The sequence below is a fragment of the Chiloscyllium plagiosum genome, chromosome 45 (genome assembly GCF_004010195.1).
Source record: "Chiloscyllium plagiosum isolate BGI_BamShark_2017 chromosome 45, ASM401019v2, whole genome shotgun sequence".
Classification (NCBI taxonomy): domain Eukaryota; kingdom Metazoa; phylum Chordata; class Chondrichthyes; order Orectolobiformes; family Hemiscylliidae; genus Chiloscyllium; species Chiloscyllium plagiosum.
In genome coordinates, this window is record NC_057754.1 from 623,625 (window position 1) to 639,609 (window position 15,985).

The 15,985-nt window shown below is 43.0% G+C and overlaps 1 protein-coding gene across 3 annotated transcripts in view; it reads left to right on the forward strand.

The window, feature by feature from the left end:
• Window positions 1-13,672, forward strand: part of b3gat3 (beta-1,3-glucuronyltransferase 3 (glucuronosyltransferase I)) — a 14,412-nt gene extending 740 nt beyond the window's left edge. For 2 of the 3 annotated variants that reach the window (XM_043682550.1, XM_043682551.1), the window contains exons 2-5: window positions 2,765-2,948; window positions 5,484-5,814; window positions 7,324-7,614; window positions 8,718-13,672. In XM_043682550.1, the coding sequence (XP_043538485.1) occupies window positions 2,765-2,948; window positions 5,484-5,814; window positions 7,324-7,614; window positions 8,718-8,816 (905 nt within the window). In that variant the 3' untranslated portion in view covers window positions 8,817-13,672. The remainder of the gene's footprint in view (window positions 1-2,764; window positions 2,949-5,483; window positions 5,815-7,323; window positions 7,615-8,717) is intronic. The other variant, XM_043682552.1, reaches the window with a different exon arrangement.
• Window positions 13,673-15,985: the final 2,313 nt, after the last annotated feature.

Below are 15,985 nucleotides of genomic sequence, written 5' to 3' on the forward strand. Positions count from 1 at the left end.
GGAGGGTTCTAGAGGATGGATCATTTATTTTGTTTAAAGTTGAGATACACATTATTTTTCTTCAAAAACTGAAATTGCTGGTGAAACTCAGCATCTGAAGAGCGAGAGAGTCAGCTAACATTTTGAACCCTGTGACCCTCCAGAATTGTTATGAATTTCAGTTTTTGTTTCAGATCTTCAATCTATTTTGTTGTGGAGTGATTTTTAATTAGTAAGTGAATCAGAGGTTATGGGGTAAGTAGAGAAGTGGAGTTGAAGATTGTTAGATCAGACATCATCTGGGGTTTCCTATTCTGAACTTTTTATTTCTATATTCTAATTTATTACTATAACTTTGTAGTTTTGAAAGTGTGTAATGCTGGTCTTATTTCTTTATTTTTCTTCCTAAGCGTTAGTACTCATGAATCTGTAACCTAAGGTGGTGCAGTAAGTGACAACTTGTAAACTTTTCTCTGTACTCATTTGAGTACATGTGACAAGCTAATTCAAATTTAATGGAGGAACAAGCCCGATTGGCCAAATAGCCTGCTTTTAACTCCTACATGATCTTATGATCATAATTTTTCTCTATTATTATTTTTCTTATAATTGCTCCCTCAATCATATTCCTCAGTCTAATATCCCTCCTCATGACGTTTCCCCACCGTGACCCCTAACCACCTCCCCCATCATTTTCCTTAGCCCCTCAACCTCCTTAACTATTCTGTGTTGTACCAATTCTGCATCCCCCCGCACTCGTTACAATCAGTCCTCGTGTTCCAAGCCCTTTACTCATATTGTACATTTTAATACATCTTTTGAAATATTTGTGGTTGCCAAAACTTGAGTGTTGCTGGGTCAGTCTTGTGCATTTCCGTCAGGCCAGTCTGTTCAGTCTGTTTCAGTAGATCGTCATCAGGCCAGGCAGTATCTATTAAGATAAAAACCGAAGAGTTACTGTTTCTAGTCTGTGACCGTTTGTCACTGCTGCAGTGCTGCTGACTGCAGTGAGTAGAATTGTCATTGCCCCAGCCTCATTATTTTTCTTAATCATTTAACTTTGGCTTTGAAGGTTACTCCTGATCTGCCCTGGTAAAACACAGGGAGGTACTTTTGTTTACAAGGAGAGCGAGAGATAGAGCAAATATTTACATGCCAGTCAGTTTAACTTCTGAGCTAGTTAGGTGGCAGAAAGAATTCAAACCAGAGAAGTGTAAAGTCATGCATTTAGGGAGTTGAGGCAAGGCTAACCAACCTCCAGTTAGTGGGAGGATATTGAGATGTGGAGGAAATGAGAGATCTTGCAGAGAATGTGCAGATTCCCAAAGGTAGCGGGGCAGCTTGTTACAGTGCTGAAGAAAGCAGACAGAATCCTTTATTAGCTGGTCATTTGAAAATCAAAACAAGGAGGTTATGCTGGACCTTTAGAAATCATTAGTTGCTCCATCACTTAAACGTTGTGTCGCCATGTCGCAGACTGGATGGAATCCTGCTGAAGAGGGGAGGGTAGTGGGGGTTTATAACGGATGTTGCAAGGACTTGAAAAATGCATATGTAAGAATGACTGACTGTTTTCCTTGGAGCATTGAGGGGATATTCAGTGGAGATGTGCAAAATTGAGAGGGATCTGGATAAAGTGGATGGGAAGGATCTGTTTCCCTTAACAGAGAGGTTACTGACCAGATGACACAGATTTTGTGATTGGTAGAAGTTTTAGAAGGGTGGTAAGGATGTTAGGAGGCTGGAACTTGTGTGAAATCGGAGTACAGTTTGAAAGGTGGCTATATATGGGCCTAGAGTGTCATTATCTGCAGGGCCATGTGTTGCAAAGTGGTATTAGTCTGGGTGCCTTGTGTTTTGGGCTGGCACAGACTCTATGGGTCGGGAGGCCTCTTTCTGTGTGGCAAACTTTCTTTAAAGTCTGTGGCACCAGGCAGCATTGCTCCTTCTGCTCAGTTCCAGTGATTCTTGCTGGGCAGGGTGTGTTTGATGGGTGTGGATTGAGGACAGAGTGCAGGCAACTCTAGTTTCTTGGGTGAAACATGGTTGTGGAACTGAATCCCAGCAACCATCTCTCCCTTTGCAGAAGGAGAGTAAACGTTAAGGTCACGGAGGCACAAGGCATTTATGCTGGAAGCAGGTATGGTCAAACCACAGGCATTCCAGGTGCAGGAAAAAGCTATACGGCCCTTTGAACTGCTCAGTAAAATCTTGGAAATCAGAGGGAAAATCCGTTTAATTGTACATGATTAAAAACAAAATCCCGCAGGTGCTGGAGAAACTCAGCATGTCTGGCAGTATCTGTGGAGAGAGAAACCGTTAACAATTCCAGTCCAGGATCTTCTTGGAACTCTGTAGTTAATTTGAATTTACAATTCTGAAGATGAGTTGCATTGGACCTGAACATATCTCTCTCTGGTGATATGGGTAAATGTGAAAGTGTGACAGCTACACAGGCAAAACACAGACTTGAAACTTAGAAACTATTTGCAAAGACTGGGGCTGCCACTGCAGTTTTCAGGATTTAGAATTTCTATGGACAGCTGTTATGCGTAGAACATACAAGCTGGGGAGGTATTGGAGCTTGGAGGTACAAATTAGTGGTTAGGAACAAGAAGTGAGTTAAGTTGGAGTTTCTGTTTGTTCTGGCAATCAGGTGATTGTTAATGTTAACCTTGAGGAGTAAATGCTTGGAGAAAGAGGGTAAGTCAAGACTAAGGCCTAATAGTCGTTCTTCAGTTTGAAGTCTCCTTGTTCCTTTACCGCTTTTCCTGTTCCTCTGAAGGTCAGCCATGTGACTGCACGCCACAAATGAAGTCTGCAAACGATCTGGTTAGGCAGAAGGATCAGAAACTGCTGCATCTCCAGGCCGAGGTGAAGAAATTGCAGAGGCAGCTGAAAGCAGAGGAGATGGCAGCAGACGGACAGCCTCTGCCAACCATTTATGCCATCACTCCAACATACACCAGGTATGGTTCAGTCCTGAGCTGTGATAGTAGTGCAGGTCAGGGGCTCAGTTATGAAGCAGACCCTTATAAATGGTGACAGTTTTTCTGGCCCTTCCTGAAGAAGGGCCTGTGCCCGAAACGTCGAATCTCCTGTTCCCTGGATGCTGCCTGACCTGCTGTGCTGTTCCAGCAATAAAGTTTCAACAGTTTTTCTGGGTCATGAATCATAGTACAGCAAACTTTGTTTTAACCAGCACCTAATGAACTAGCACTCTCGGTAAACAGGCAAAAATTATGTACAGCAATATACTGTATTATCCTGTCCAATTCTCATAGTTTTTAATTGGTTATTTACCTTTTAATGTAAACAGACTTGTCATTCATTCAAATGGCCACATGAAATATCAACACTTGATTCAATTTTGAGTCAATTTCTCCACAAGTACCATGATGTCTGAGTAGTCAGTTGAGGGTGTATGAGAAGGCTTTCTGGTAAGTTTTATTTAAGGCAAAGTTGCATTATTATATCAGTGATTTATGCTGTAAATAAAGTATAACAGTGATGTGTTATACCCTCTGCATTATGTCTCCATTAGTTATGTGTGTTTTTACATTAGTTATGTATTGATTATCTGGAATATTTGATCAGCTGGGAAATACCTGTCCCATGGGTTTGGTTTAATTAAACTTTTGCTAAACCAACAGCACAGACAGACTCCTTGCTGAAACTGGTCACTGATCCATCTTCTCTTTTCCCATACACTCATTAATTTTTTCCCTTCCAGCTTTTATCAAATACCTCGTGTTTTCAGTTATCATTTTGAATATAGTCAGTATTGTTCTAAACTATTAATGATTAAATATCCAACTTCTCTCTTTCTCCCAATTTCTGCTGATTTTCTTTCTCTCCATTCTACTGACTTTTCACTGTAGTATCACCCTCTCAATCATGTTTGATTTTGAATGTTACTGTTAATGTCTCTTCCTCAACCTTCGCAGTTCACAAGCTCTCCCTTTCATGTGTTCCTAAAATCCACTGAAGATTTGAGTTCCACGTCTTCCTTTTTATCCAAATTAATGTCTTTTAATATTAAGACCACTGAACCATGCATTTTATTAAGTAGCTCCTTGATCCCTTACACTTTCCCTCACCAGGACTCAGCATAAGAAATAAAAAACAGGAGCAGGATTAGACCAGCTGGCCCATCGAGCCTGCGCCACCATTCAATAAGATCATGGCTGATCTTCCATGGACTCAGCTCCGCTTGAGGCAGCAAGGAAGAGGAGCTCCCTTTTCTCTTTGCACTTTTCATCACTTTAGGACCTCTCAGCTAATGAAGTGCTTCATGAAGTCTAGTCCCCAATGAATATAGCGCCCAATTTGTGCATAGCAAGCTCCAATAATCAGTTATGTGATAATGACCAATCATCTGTTTTTGTGATGGCAGTAGAGGGATAGATATTGGCCAGGACCCTGGGAGGATCTCCACTCTGTTGCTTTCAAAATAGTGTTGTGGGATCGTCAAAGTGTTGCTGAGATGGCAGATGGAGCTTCCAAACGCCTGCATCTCTAACAATCTGTCTTGGGATATTGCTTGACCTGTTGTGCTTTTCCGGCACCACACTTTTCAACTCTGACTCTCCAGCATCTGCAGTCCTCATTTCTACAATCTTGCATTCCCTCAGAAATGCACTGGGGAAATAGCCTTGACTTTGCCTGAAGTCCTGAAATGGAACCTGAACCCAGAATCTTGTATCTCAGGTATTCATACTGACACAAAAGAATGAGACCTTTTATGCCCATCATGCCTGTACTGGCCCTTTGAAAGATCTCTCCAATTAGTCTCCAGTGCTCCAGCCCCACTTTCCCCACACAATCTTGCAAATGCTTTCTTTTCAACTATTTATAAGACAATGAGTCATAGGAGCAACAGTAAGCCATTCAGCCTATAAAGTCTGCTCAAGCATTCAATGGGATATCGATCTCATGGATTTGTAGCTACTCCCCACCCATTCCTCTCAAGCTGCTAACTGTTCAGGACACATTGGTCTACCCCATTGTGCTGAGCTCTCTGTCAAGTGGCTGTAGGCAAAGAGTTCTGCTCCCCCTCATTCAGATGTATATGTATCAGCTCTCTAAACGTTTAGCCATTATGCTTGGCCAAATGTAGATGAACTTGTTGCTATAATGCAATAACTCTTCTGAACATTTAAAGTAGTGCTTCTCCAGTATCTACTCAACAGTGGTGTATTCTCTAATCACCAGATGGGCCCAAGCATAAGCAAAGACTGAAGAGCTTTGTGGGAGCGGGCCTTCACCTGGTACCACTTGCTGTAGAGATACTGTTTAACAAAAGGTGCCAGTAGTGGCCATCTGGGAAAATGGCATTCTAACCGTTATTTACTGAGCACTCTGAATGCAGAAGGGGAAGAAACAGACCTCAGTGCAGCATGTGTTTTGCTTCCCCCATTGCATCATTGCCGGCACTCCTCATGACGTGGGAGTACTTGGTTTCTGCTGTATGTAACCTTCCTGTGGTTCCTTACTCCCGGCAGATTGGTGCAGAAAGCTGAGCTGGTCCGTCTCGCCCAGACCTTCCTTCATGTGAAGAAGTTCCACTGGATTGTCGTGGAAGATGCTGCCAATCGTTCCAAACTGGTGGCTGACCTCCTGGCACAGAGTGGCTTGTCCTACACCCACCTCAGCCTGCCAACACCCACCATCTACAAGCTGAAGGAGAGTGATCCCAACTGGTTGAAGCCCCGCGGTGTGGAACAAAGGAATTTGGGCATCCAGTGGCTGCGGGAAAACAGGGAGCTCAGCGAGGAGGCTGTCGTCTACTTTGCAGATGATGACAACACCTACAGTTTGAAGTTGTTTGATGAGGTAGGTCAGCTTTCATTCTGAACACAAGCTCACCTTTATACTTGTACTGTAAGAATGCTGTGTCCAAAGGTGGTTTGCAAGAACTCTCAGATACTCTATGATGGAGTGATTAAAATAGAGAATGAGTGAAGGCTAAAATAGAGTACAGAGATCAGTGAACACGCTGATGCTGGGTTAATAGCATTTGGTGCAAGTTAGGGAACTGAGGGAGCATTATCAAGGAGTTAAAAACAAAACTGAAAGAAATGTGGATACTGGAAATTAGAAACAAAAATAGAAATTGCTGGAAAAGCTCAGCAGGTCTGGCAGCTGTGGAGAGGATTGAGAGTTAACGTTTCGGATGCAGTGACCCTTCATCAGAATGCCAGAACAGCCGAAACGTTAACTCTCAATCCTCTCCACAGATACTATCAGACCAAATGAGTTGTTTTCTTGCAATTTCTGTTTTTATTTATGCAAGTTAAAGGGTGTGTCTGTCCAGGAGAGCATTGGAATAGTTAAGTATAAAAGTATCGAAAGTTGTCACAAACCAGACACTTCTCTGAGTACCCCCAAAGAGATGCTTAACACTTAATGCCTCTGTAGCAGGTGCCACAATGCAAGCATTCACTCCCGCCACCAGCTGACTGTCGTAGCACTGTACCATCTAAGAAACACTGCAGCTGCTTAAGCAGCACCTTTGAAACTAGTGACCTGTACCTACCATTTTAGAACAATGTGAAGGGGAGCAATGTAACCTGTAAATTCCCCTTCAAGTCACATGCCATCCTGACTTGTAATTATATTGCCAATCCATCATAGTCATAGGGTCCTTCTGAACAGCACAGTGGGTGTAAACCATATGGACTGCAGCTGTTTAAGAAAGCAGTTCACCACCACCTTTTCCGGACCAATTAGAGACAGCCCAGTCAGTGATGCCATGCCCTGTGTTTAATGCATCTCGGTCGATACCATAATAATCCTGGAACGTTGTGATATCGCTCGGTTACCATTGATCTGATGAATAAATGGAGCTACGTTTGTATAAGTAGTCCTTGCTGCTATGGGAAGGCACTACTCTACTGCATATGATTTCTAAATTAGTAATGGCGGTAATGTTACCACAGCACTTACTAAAAAGAAAGTTCCTCTGATTGTCCCTCAGTTGTTTCCAAGCTCACTCTGACCAGTAGCTTTACTTAAAGGGGTTTAAAAGAGCTTCGTACAAGGAGCATTGTATCATCTAATCTGTAAAAACAAAAAAACAACAGAGGTAATGAAGCATTTCTTTTGTCTGAAGTTTCATTCAGTATCCTACCAGAATGAGATGTAAGCTGATGAAATAGCACAGCCAAACATTCAAGAGTACTTCAAATGTAATGGCTAGCAACGTTGAAACCGGCATTTGATGACACTCCGATGATAGTTGTCACTTTCTGATTGCTATAAGGGACTGATCTAACTCTGGATGGGTTAAGTGGTGAAGTCATGACATAAACCACTCTTCCTGTTACCTCACTCTTCCCGCAGATGCGCTGGACAAAACATGTTTCTGTTTGGCCAGTGGGTCTCGTTGGGGGCTTACGTTTCGAGAGTCCGCTGGTGGAGAATGGGAAGGTGGTTGGATTTTACACGGCCTGGAAACCGAACCGTCCTTTCCCCATGGACATGGCAGGGTTTGCTGTGGCCTTACAGCTGCTTCTGGCTAACCGTGAGGCCAGGTTCGACATCAATGCAGAGCGTGGTTACCTTGAAAGCAGTCTGCTGCAATCGCTGGTCTCCATTGAGGAGCTTGAACCCAAGGCAGATAACTGTAACACGGTAGGTAGCAGGATAATCACTTGGTCACAGGGGGTCTTAGTAAAGTTAAATGGGTCTATGTAAAATCAAATGTCCATTTATATGGATCTTGCTGTATTCCTAATTCTTCAGATTAAATTAATTTGTTGGGTGCTTTGGCACAGAAAAAGCCTCCCGGCTATTGACCCTGTACTGGCTCTTTGATAGAGTTCACTCACATGCTCCCTACTCATACTTATTTTCCCTTTGGTACTTGTCGCTGGAAACAGTTTCTCCTTATTTACTGTATCCAAACTCTTCATGAGTTTGAGCACCTGTATTAAACTTCCCTTAACCACCTTATGAAGGCTCTCCAGTCTCTGCATATCACCACAGTCCCTGTCCCTGCTACCATCCCAGTTTCTATTCGTTACTTGCAGTTTAAAGTATACATAATAGCTCTTTGTTCAAAGACAAATTCCTAAAATTATCGTAACTCTTGGTGGTTGAGCCGCGAACTCTTGCTCCTCATTAGTCACTGAACTTAGCACGACATTTCTGCTGCATATTTCTTCGCATCCTGTCTGAACAAACATTGGTCCAGAAAGTTGTAATGCTTCCCCCACCCCCCATCTCCAAAAAGACACTTGCATTGCCACAATAGGCACAGCTTTTACTGAAGTAATTGTCTGTAAGGGCTGAATCTACATTGTGACAATACCTTCTGAGGGCAGCGTGGAGAAAATAGGATAATTCTTCTGTCAGTTGTGAGACTGTCCTGTTGAGAGTGACTGGGATTGGTTTAATGCATGTAATTTGTAACATGTAACTGCCACACTGTATAGTTTTGCCAGTGAAATAATCCTAGTTTTATTGGAGATCTCTGTAGTTTTGGTTTACTGCGGTACTTCAAGACTGTTCAAATGGCCTGTTTCCACACTGTAGAGAATCTAATCTAATCTTAAAAAAAAGACTGTGACCAGTTGAATGAGTCGACTCTGCTGTAAAATTCGCCGCTTGCCCTGGCCAGGCTCCAGTGCATTGCCTGCCAGAGTAATGCTGATGCATGCCTTGTTTGTAAAACAGTGGGTGAATGCTAATGGCTATTACATTCTTTCCCACCCCCACCACCTTTGCACCCCTAGGTCCTGGTCTGGCACACACGCACTGAGAAGCCAAAGATGAAGCAGGAGGACGTGCTTCAGAAAGAGGGGAAAGGATCAGATGCCCGCATCGAGGTCTGAGCTGGACAGACAAGAGCTGGACAGATAGGAAGGAGAGCCTTACTTTATTGACCACCCAAGTGCTGGGTGGGGGGGATGGCGTGATGGCCTGCATGATATGTACAGGGAGCTACACTGCATCCTGTTTTAAACAGTGTAACAGGAGAAAGCATGGGGTTTAGAAGGAGCAGAGATTCCAGCAATTGACACCAGGTATAACACCAAACACAAAAGATTTTCAGCACAAACCCATCTTCATCATTTATCTTTCAATGTTCTTTGAAAAATACTCTCTGTCTTAAACTCTGTGTTTAAACAGAGCCTCACTGTAATGACTGGGTGATTTTGCCATACCATCTTGCTGTGTTTCCTCTGTGAACTGAGTTTGGAGTGTGTTCATTGCACAAATCTGCTCGGTAGCTCTGCTTGGAGCTGTCACTTGGAGTTCAGGATGACCAGCTTGTGATAGTAGGAGGTTGGGGTCAATAACTGCGCCATCAACAGCAAGTCAGAGGGAACTTTATTCTGCGTCTAATCCGGACTGGCTTAGTGATGACACAAAAGTGTCTCCCTTTCCTCAGTGCTGAGCTGTTTTGTGTTCAAAAACATCTTTTTAATGATTTCTTCTTTGCCCCAGTTGCAGGGGGAGTAGTCTCTTGTTCATGGACGAGAAAGCTAGTGGTTTCCAATGGAGTGTTAGGAGCAAGACTCACCTCAGCAAATGGTACGGCTAATTAAGAATCCAAAATATAAAGGGTAGAAATTGCTTAGTTGAAATTTAATGGTTAGCAAAATATTTTGAAAAGTATGTCCTGCCTTTAAATGCTGCTGCTTGGGAATATGTCTGTATTTATTGATTTGTGATCTGGTCATTTTTTTGTTTTCCCTTTTCTCCTCCTCATCCTTACCTCTCAACACCCCACCCTATCCTGGGATGTTGGGAATTAATTGAAACTTCGCAGACCTAAGATCAGTAGGTTTTACAGAAGCCCTGTTCAGGGATATGGATTTGACCTGATTGAATGGTGGAGGAAGCTTAAGGGACTGAATGGCCTCATACTGTCCCTGTTTCTCCAACCTTCAAGACTTTCTCGCTGACCAGGATAAGCTGAGTTGAACACTGCTGTGCCTTCTGGCTCAGCATCCAGCTGCTGCTGATCATATGATCCATGGTTGTCCTGCAATCACTGTGCCTAGTGCCAAATGAAGCCCAAGTCCCCACTACTAAATAGATGCCCTCCCAACGATATGTTTCTGCTCAGTTGAGCAGCTTGCCCTCTGACCTGGATGTCAGGTCAAACATGAAGTTCTGTTAAAGTCACCCTTGTTTTATTCCTCCTTGGAATGGGGTGTCATTAGCTAGTCCAGTGCTTGTTACCCATTTATAATTGTCCAAAAGACAATTGAGTGTCAACCACATTGCTGTCTCTCTAGAGTAGGCCAGACCAGGTAAGGACAGGAGTGACCCAGATGGACAATTGACAGAAGTTACGCAATCGCTATTAGCATAGCTTTTCACCCTACATTTTTATTGAACTCAAATTTCACCATCTACCAAAGTGGTATTCAAATCTGTGTCCCAAGAATGTTAACACTGCTGCCTCCTATTAACTCTATTGCTCGATCATCCCCAGATGACAGATGGGAGGCTGAATCTATATTTTCCTGTACACTGTGCCAATTTGTATTGTCAGCTTGTTCCATCTGATCCCCACACTCTTGCTGTCACATAGTGTCAGAGAGTTTGGCCTGTAGCTCAGTGGAACCATTCCTTTGGCTGCGTGTCTCTCTCTGACCATCCACTTTCTTAGCTATAATGTCGAAGCTCGAAACAATTCCCAGTCTCAGTCGTGAAGTGCTATATCAAGTGGACCCTTCCTGTTCCCAGTTCCACCAACCTCACTATTTGTTCTGATTGAATGTTCATGCTCCTATTTCCCATTCAGATTCATTCAGACAGCTCCAATTCTACTGTGAGCTGCTTTCTCTGTTACAAGGGACATTCCAAGTCCCCAGATCAAGAGGTTGATGGTTCCACATGGCTGCTGCCATCAGTGTGGTGGTGGTGACGTCGTAACACTTTGTTGCTTTAAGTTTTTCAGACTCTGGGTGATTATTGAGAGACCATTGCAATGAAAGGAAGCTGCTAAATATATTTAACACTAATCAGTTTACTAAGGTGGCTTGTAAACAGACTCCTGGATTGTCACTTCCTGAAATGGGATGTGCGGTGAAAGCACTGTGAATTATGAGCCACCCCCTCAGCTGTTTCTGTTGTTTGCCTCTTGAACATTTTGTATTTGGCTGCATTTAGTGTTGCACTGCCAAAGGCTTCCTATAGGAATGAGCTACTTGAGTAGTTTCAGATCCATGAGACCTTTAACCCCTTGGGCCACACCCTCTATTGTTTATTGTTTCGGTAATTAATGTCAGATAATATATTCAATGTATGTATAAGGGCTGAGGGTGTGGTGGAGGCATAAGACTAATTGGGTAGTTCTTTCAAAGAGCTGGTGCGAGTGCTATAGGCTGATTAACCTCGCCCCTTCTCTCCTCTCCCCTCCCCATGTTGTAATATTCTGTGATTTTATGTGTGTGTGTTGTATTGGGTTATGAGGTTTTCTGGGCTTTTCATCGCATCATCTGTGACTGTCCTTTTTTCACATCACCGGAAAGGAAGTGTGGGTTTGCAGCAACTGGAGTGCATTCTGTAAAGGTAAAAACAAGGACTGCAGATGCTGGAAACCAGATTCTAGATTAGAGTGGTCCTGATGAAGGGCTTTTGCCCGAAACGTCAATTTTACTGCTCCTCGGATGTTGCCTGAACTGCTGTGCTTTTCCAGCACCACTCTAATCTAGAATATGCATTCTGTAAATGTGCAGTATTCTTTGTGGAAGGGATGATAAGTGCATGCATGTAAATTTGTACAGCAGCTTTCAACACGTCCTCAAGTGCTTCACAGCTAATGTCGTAGTTTTGAAGTCTGGTCACTGATGGAGGAAATATGGCAGCCAGTTTGATCGCAGCAAGCTCCTGCAAATATGATGTTGGCAAGATTATATTTATGACATTGGTTGAGGCCCATCTCATCTGAAAGGCTGCAGGACCCTCACCAACAGTGCAGCATTTACTCAGTCCTGGAACTGGGGAGTGTGGGTCTGAAATATGTGATCAGGTCTCTGCAGTGGGACAGGAACCCACATCTTCCAGAGGCTGAGATATTCTCAGAGCCATATCTCCTTCCGCATCCAAAATGTCCTAATTACCATGCACATTGTACACTAGGTGCAGTTTCTCAGGCATGACATGTAATGGTACGATTCTCTTGCCATTTGCACAACATGGAAGTTTCATAGAGGTTTCATTTTTAAGGATTTCCTCAGTTTCAATCTTATCCCTATTGAGAACTGGTGAAAAAATGATCATCTGACCCTCTGTATTCTCCTCTTACCACAGAGAGGTTCAGCAAAACTACCCCGTCTGCTCTGGGTAAGTTCCTATTGTCTGTTAAATCTCTTCTCGGTCATTGTAATCTGGAATTCACCACACTGCCTGGTGGGGAACTGGAAGCAGATTCAGTAGGAACTTTCAGAAGCTGATAAATACTTAAAAGGGAATAACATTGTAGGGGGCTATGGGAAAAGGGCCCCCTTCCATATTGTGCAATTCTGTTTCTGAATGTGGATGTTAGAGTCCCTGTGCAATATGTGCTAAGTATGCATTAATGTGTTGCATCCTGATCCCAGTGTGTGATTAGTGGCGTTACTACATTCCTCCTGCTTTCACATAAGCAACCTGAAGGGCAGCTGTTTATCTTCCCCAGTGCTGCTGCTTCCTCCAGCCATTGAGAGCAACTTGACTTGCAGTCTTTTTGGGGGAATATTCACTCAATCAGTAGACAGTGTTGAGCTCTTTGTCAGTTGTGCTGTTGTCTTATAGGAGTGATGCGTGAAGCCCCGCGATCCATTATAGAAACATGCTAGTATCTGAACTGAGAAAGAGTCAGTCAGGTTTGTGTTTGATGAAACAGTTCTGTTGAACAGAATGTGTTAACCAAATCACCAGCCAGTAGGTGTCACTAAGTAGGTTAGTAAATGTTCTAAATGCTGCTGACTTTTAATGAGGAGAAAGGACTTCCATTTATATAGCACCTTGCTTGTTCTAAAAACTTCACAAAGCTGCTTGCCCCCAGTCAATGACTTCTGAAGGGTGGAGGTTCCTGTTCTGTCAGGAACCCCACAAGCAGAATTGAGATGGCTATACAAGTTATTTTTGGTGCTGTTTGATAAATGGAGGCCAGGATACTAGAGAGAACATCTTTACTCTTTCTTCCCAAATTAGTGCCATAGGATCTTTTACATCCATCCACGTGGGCAGCTGGGGTCTGGTTTACATGCTGAAGCCTCTGGAGTGGAACCTGAATCTACAGCCTGACTGGTGCACAGCAAAATGTCCAGAGATGTAGTTGAATGGTGGTAATGTCTTCTAGTTGCAGTGTGTAGAATCATTGGATCTTTTTGAGTTGTTAGTAAAGGGTTCATACTTTTCTGCCCTCTTTGCCCCAACACTGGCTGCTGCAGACTAGGTCATGTGACTTGCTTCTCACACTCCCTAATGATACAGTTCTGTCACATGCTCCAAAGAATGTCTTCGGGAGTTTTGCTGCATCACTTCTGACACCTGTATCCACTCACCCACAATCCTTTGTACTGGTGCTGACATATAAACATGTTACAGACTGGATTCACAGGCATGAGAATTACAATACAGTGGTTTTGTTGCTGAGTTGTCATTTCAAGAGAAAGCACAGTTATCTTGTCACCTGTGCATGTGTTTTCATGACGGCATGTGTGAAAATAAACTTTGAAAATTGAAATGCAAAGCATGATGTGTGTGGGACTGTACGTTATCTCTAAATGTATTCAGGAGTTTTTTTTGTTGGATCACCTAATGAGGAACACTCGAGCAGCAGTTCACACTGCTGGGTACGTATACTGTTTCTGTTGCCCCTTGTTTCAGTACTTGGGAAGGATTTTCCCCCCCCCTCCCCCGAGAGATGGTGCTACCTTGGGAAGAAGAAATGGTCTAAACATGAATCCACTATCTGAAAGAGCGTGCAATATTATGACTTTACCTTCTAGGAGTACTTCATCATGGAGTCTGGTGAAGGTCAGTGGATCTTTACAACAAGAAGCGTTTTACAAGCGCAGGATATGCAGCTGCCGTCACCTATACGGACTTTGGGAAGTAATTGATTCGTAACATCTGTGTCCAGCTTCATGAAAAGAAAGAAATGCGTTGAGGTTTACAGAGAACAGTATCACCTGCATAGAATTTACAGCATGAATGCTGTGTTGAGTAGTAGCACAATGCTGCCAATTATATGTTTCACACCAGTCTCCTCTCACTCATCTTCAGCTCTTCCTATTTCCATTTGCTTCTATTCCTCTGTTCCACTGTTTTAGCTGGCCTTCCTTTAAATGCTTTTATTCGTCTCAATTCCCTAATCAGGTGAGATATATATATTGTGTGGTGTATGCTTTTCTGCCTTTGAGCATGCCTTACTGTTCCCATTCTAGCTCCTTTCCACCAGGGCGTCCTCTCTGCAACAACGTGAACCTAATTCACAGCTTTCCTCTCCAATTTTAGTTGACCTCAGGGTATCAGGCCCTTTCTGAAGCCAGGCTGTGTCAGTTGAGGTTGTGGGTATGCATGAGTTGTAAACATTCAACTCTTAGTAATTTGGTATAGGTCATCCAGCTATAACACATCTCTTGTGAACACAAATTCGCTGTAACACGGTTGATATTTTGGGGACGCTGTTTCTGAAGCACAAATTTTTAAAACTTGCCTTGGATGTAATGTGATTACATTGACAACACTAAGTGCAATCATTGTGTTATAAAAGAACTGACTTTACTTACACAAGACACATGCAATAGTGTTAAGCCTGGGCTCTGCAGGAAGACATTTACGCATCTCTCAAAGAATGGATTTCAGATGAATGTTCTCCTCGTGGGTTTTTGACAGGTGGAAAATTCTCAATGCCTTGAGTCAACTTCCTGAGCCAAGAGGGTCCACAATTTGATATAAGCTTTATGATGCTGTAGTTGGAAGGCATGGAACATTTCACAGCTCTCATATTAATGGGTTTCCTGATTTTTCACTTCAGTTTCTCACACCTATTATGGAGCAAGTATTTTGGTGCCACAGTGTCACCATCTAAGGTAGACTCTTGAGACTAAGGATTACTTTAATAACGTCACGTTATGTGATGATCCCCTTCACATAAAATGTTAATTGCTACATCTACATGGCATTGGGTCTAACTGTTTTCTCCCTCTTCCAGACTAACCTCAGGACTTCCCCACCCATTGTGATATTGGAGGTTTGTGTCCATGTTAGGTAGATCCTGCATGTCTTGTCCCGTATATTGAAAGCTGACTGTTTGACCCACACTTTCTTGATGTTATTTAATCATTGTCAAAAGTTTGGTGCTGGAAAAGCACAGCAGGTCAGGCATCATCTGAGGAGTAGGAGAATCGACGTTTTGGGCATTAGCCCTTCATCAGCAATTCCTGATGAAAGGCTTATGCCTGAAATATCGATTCTCCTGCTCCTCCAGATGCTGCTTGACCTGCTGTGCTTTTCCAGCACCACATTCTTGACGCTGATCTCCAGTATCTGCAGTCCTAACTTTTTCTCCTAGTCATTTAATCGTTGACATCTTAGGTCAGTCTCGAAAGCTATTAATGTGACATTAGTTGGAGCTGGTCTAGGAGCATGTACTCTGAGTAAATGTGAATTTGCCCATTTTAACAGGAAGGAAAGAAAAGCAGTACACCTTTAATGGAGGGAGATTGCACAACTCCACAAAACAGAAAGATCTGGACGTCCTGATAAGAGAATCTCAAAGTATTAGTATGCAGGTACATCAAATGATTAGAAAGACAAATTGAACATAGAACATTACAGTGCAGTACAGGTCCTTCGGCCCTCGATGTTGCGCTGACCTGTGAAACCATTCTGAAGCCCATCTAACCTACACTATTCCATCCGTCCATATGTCTATTCAGTGACCATTTAAATGCCCTTAAGATTGGCAAGTCCACTACTGTTGCAGGCAATTCGTTCCACACCCCTACTATTCTGAGTAAAGAAACTACCTCTGACATCTGTCCTCTATCGC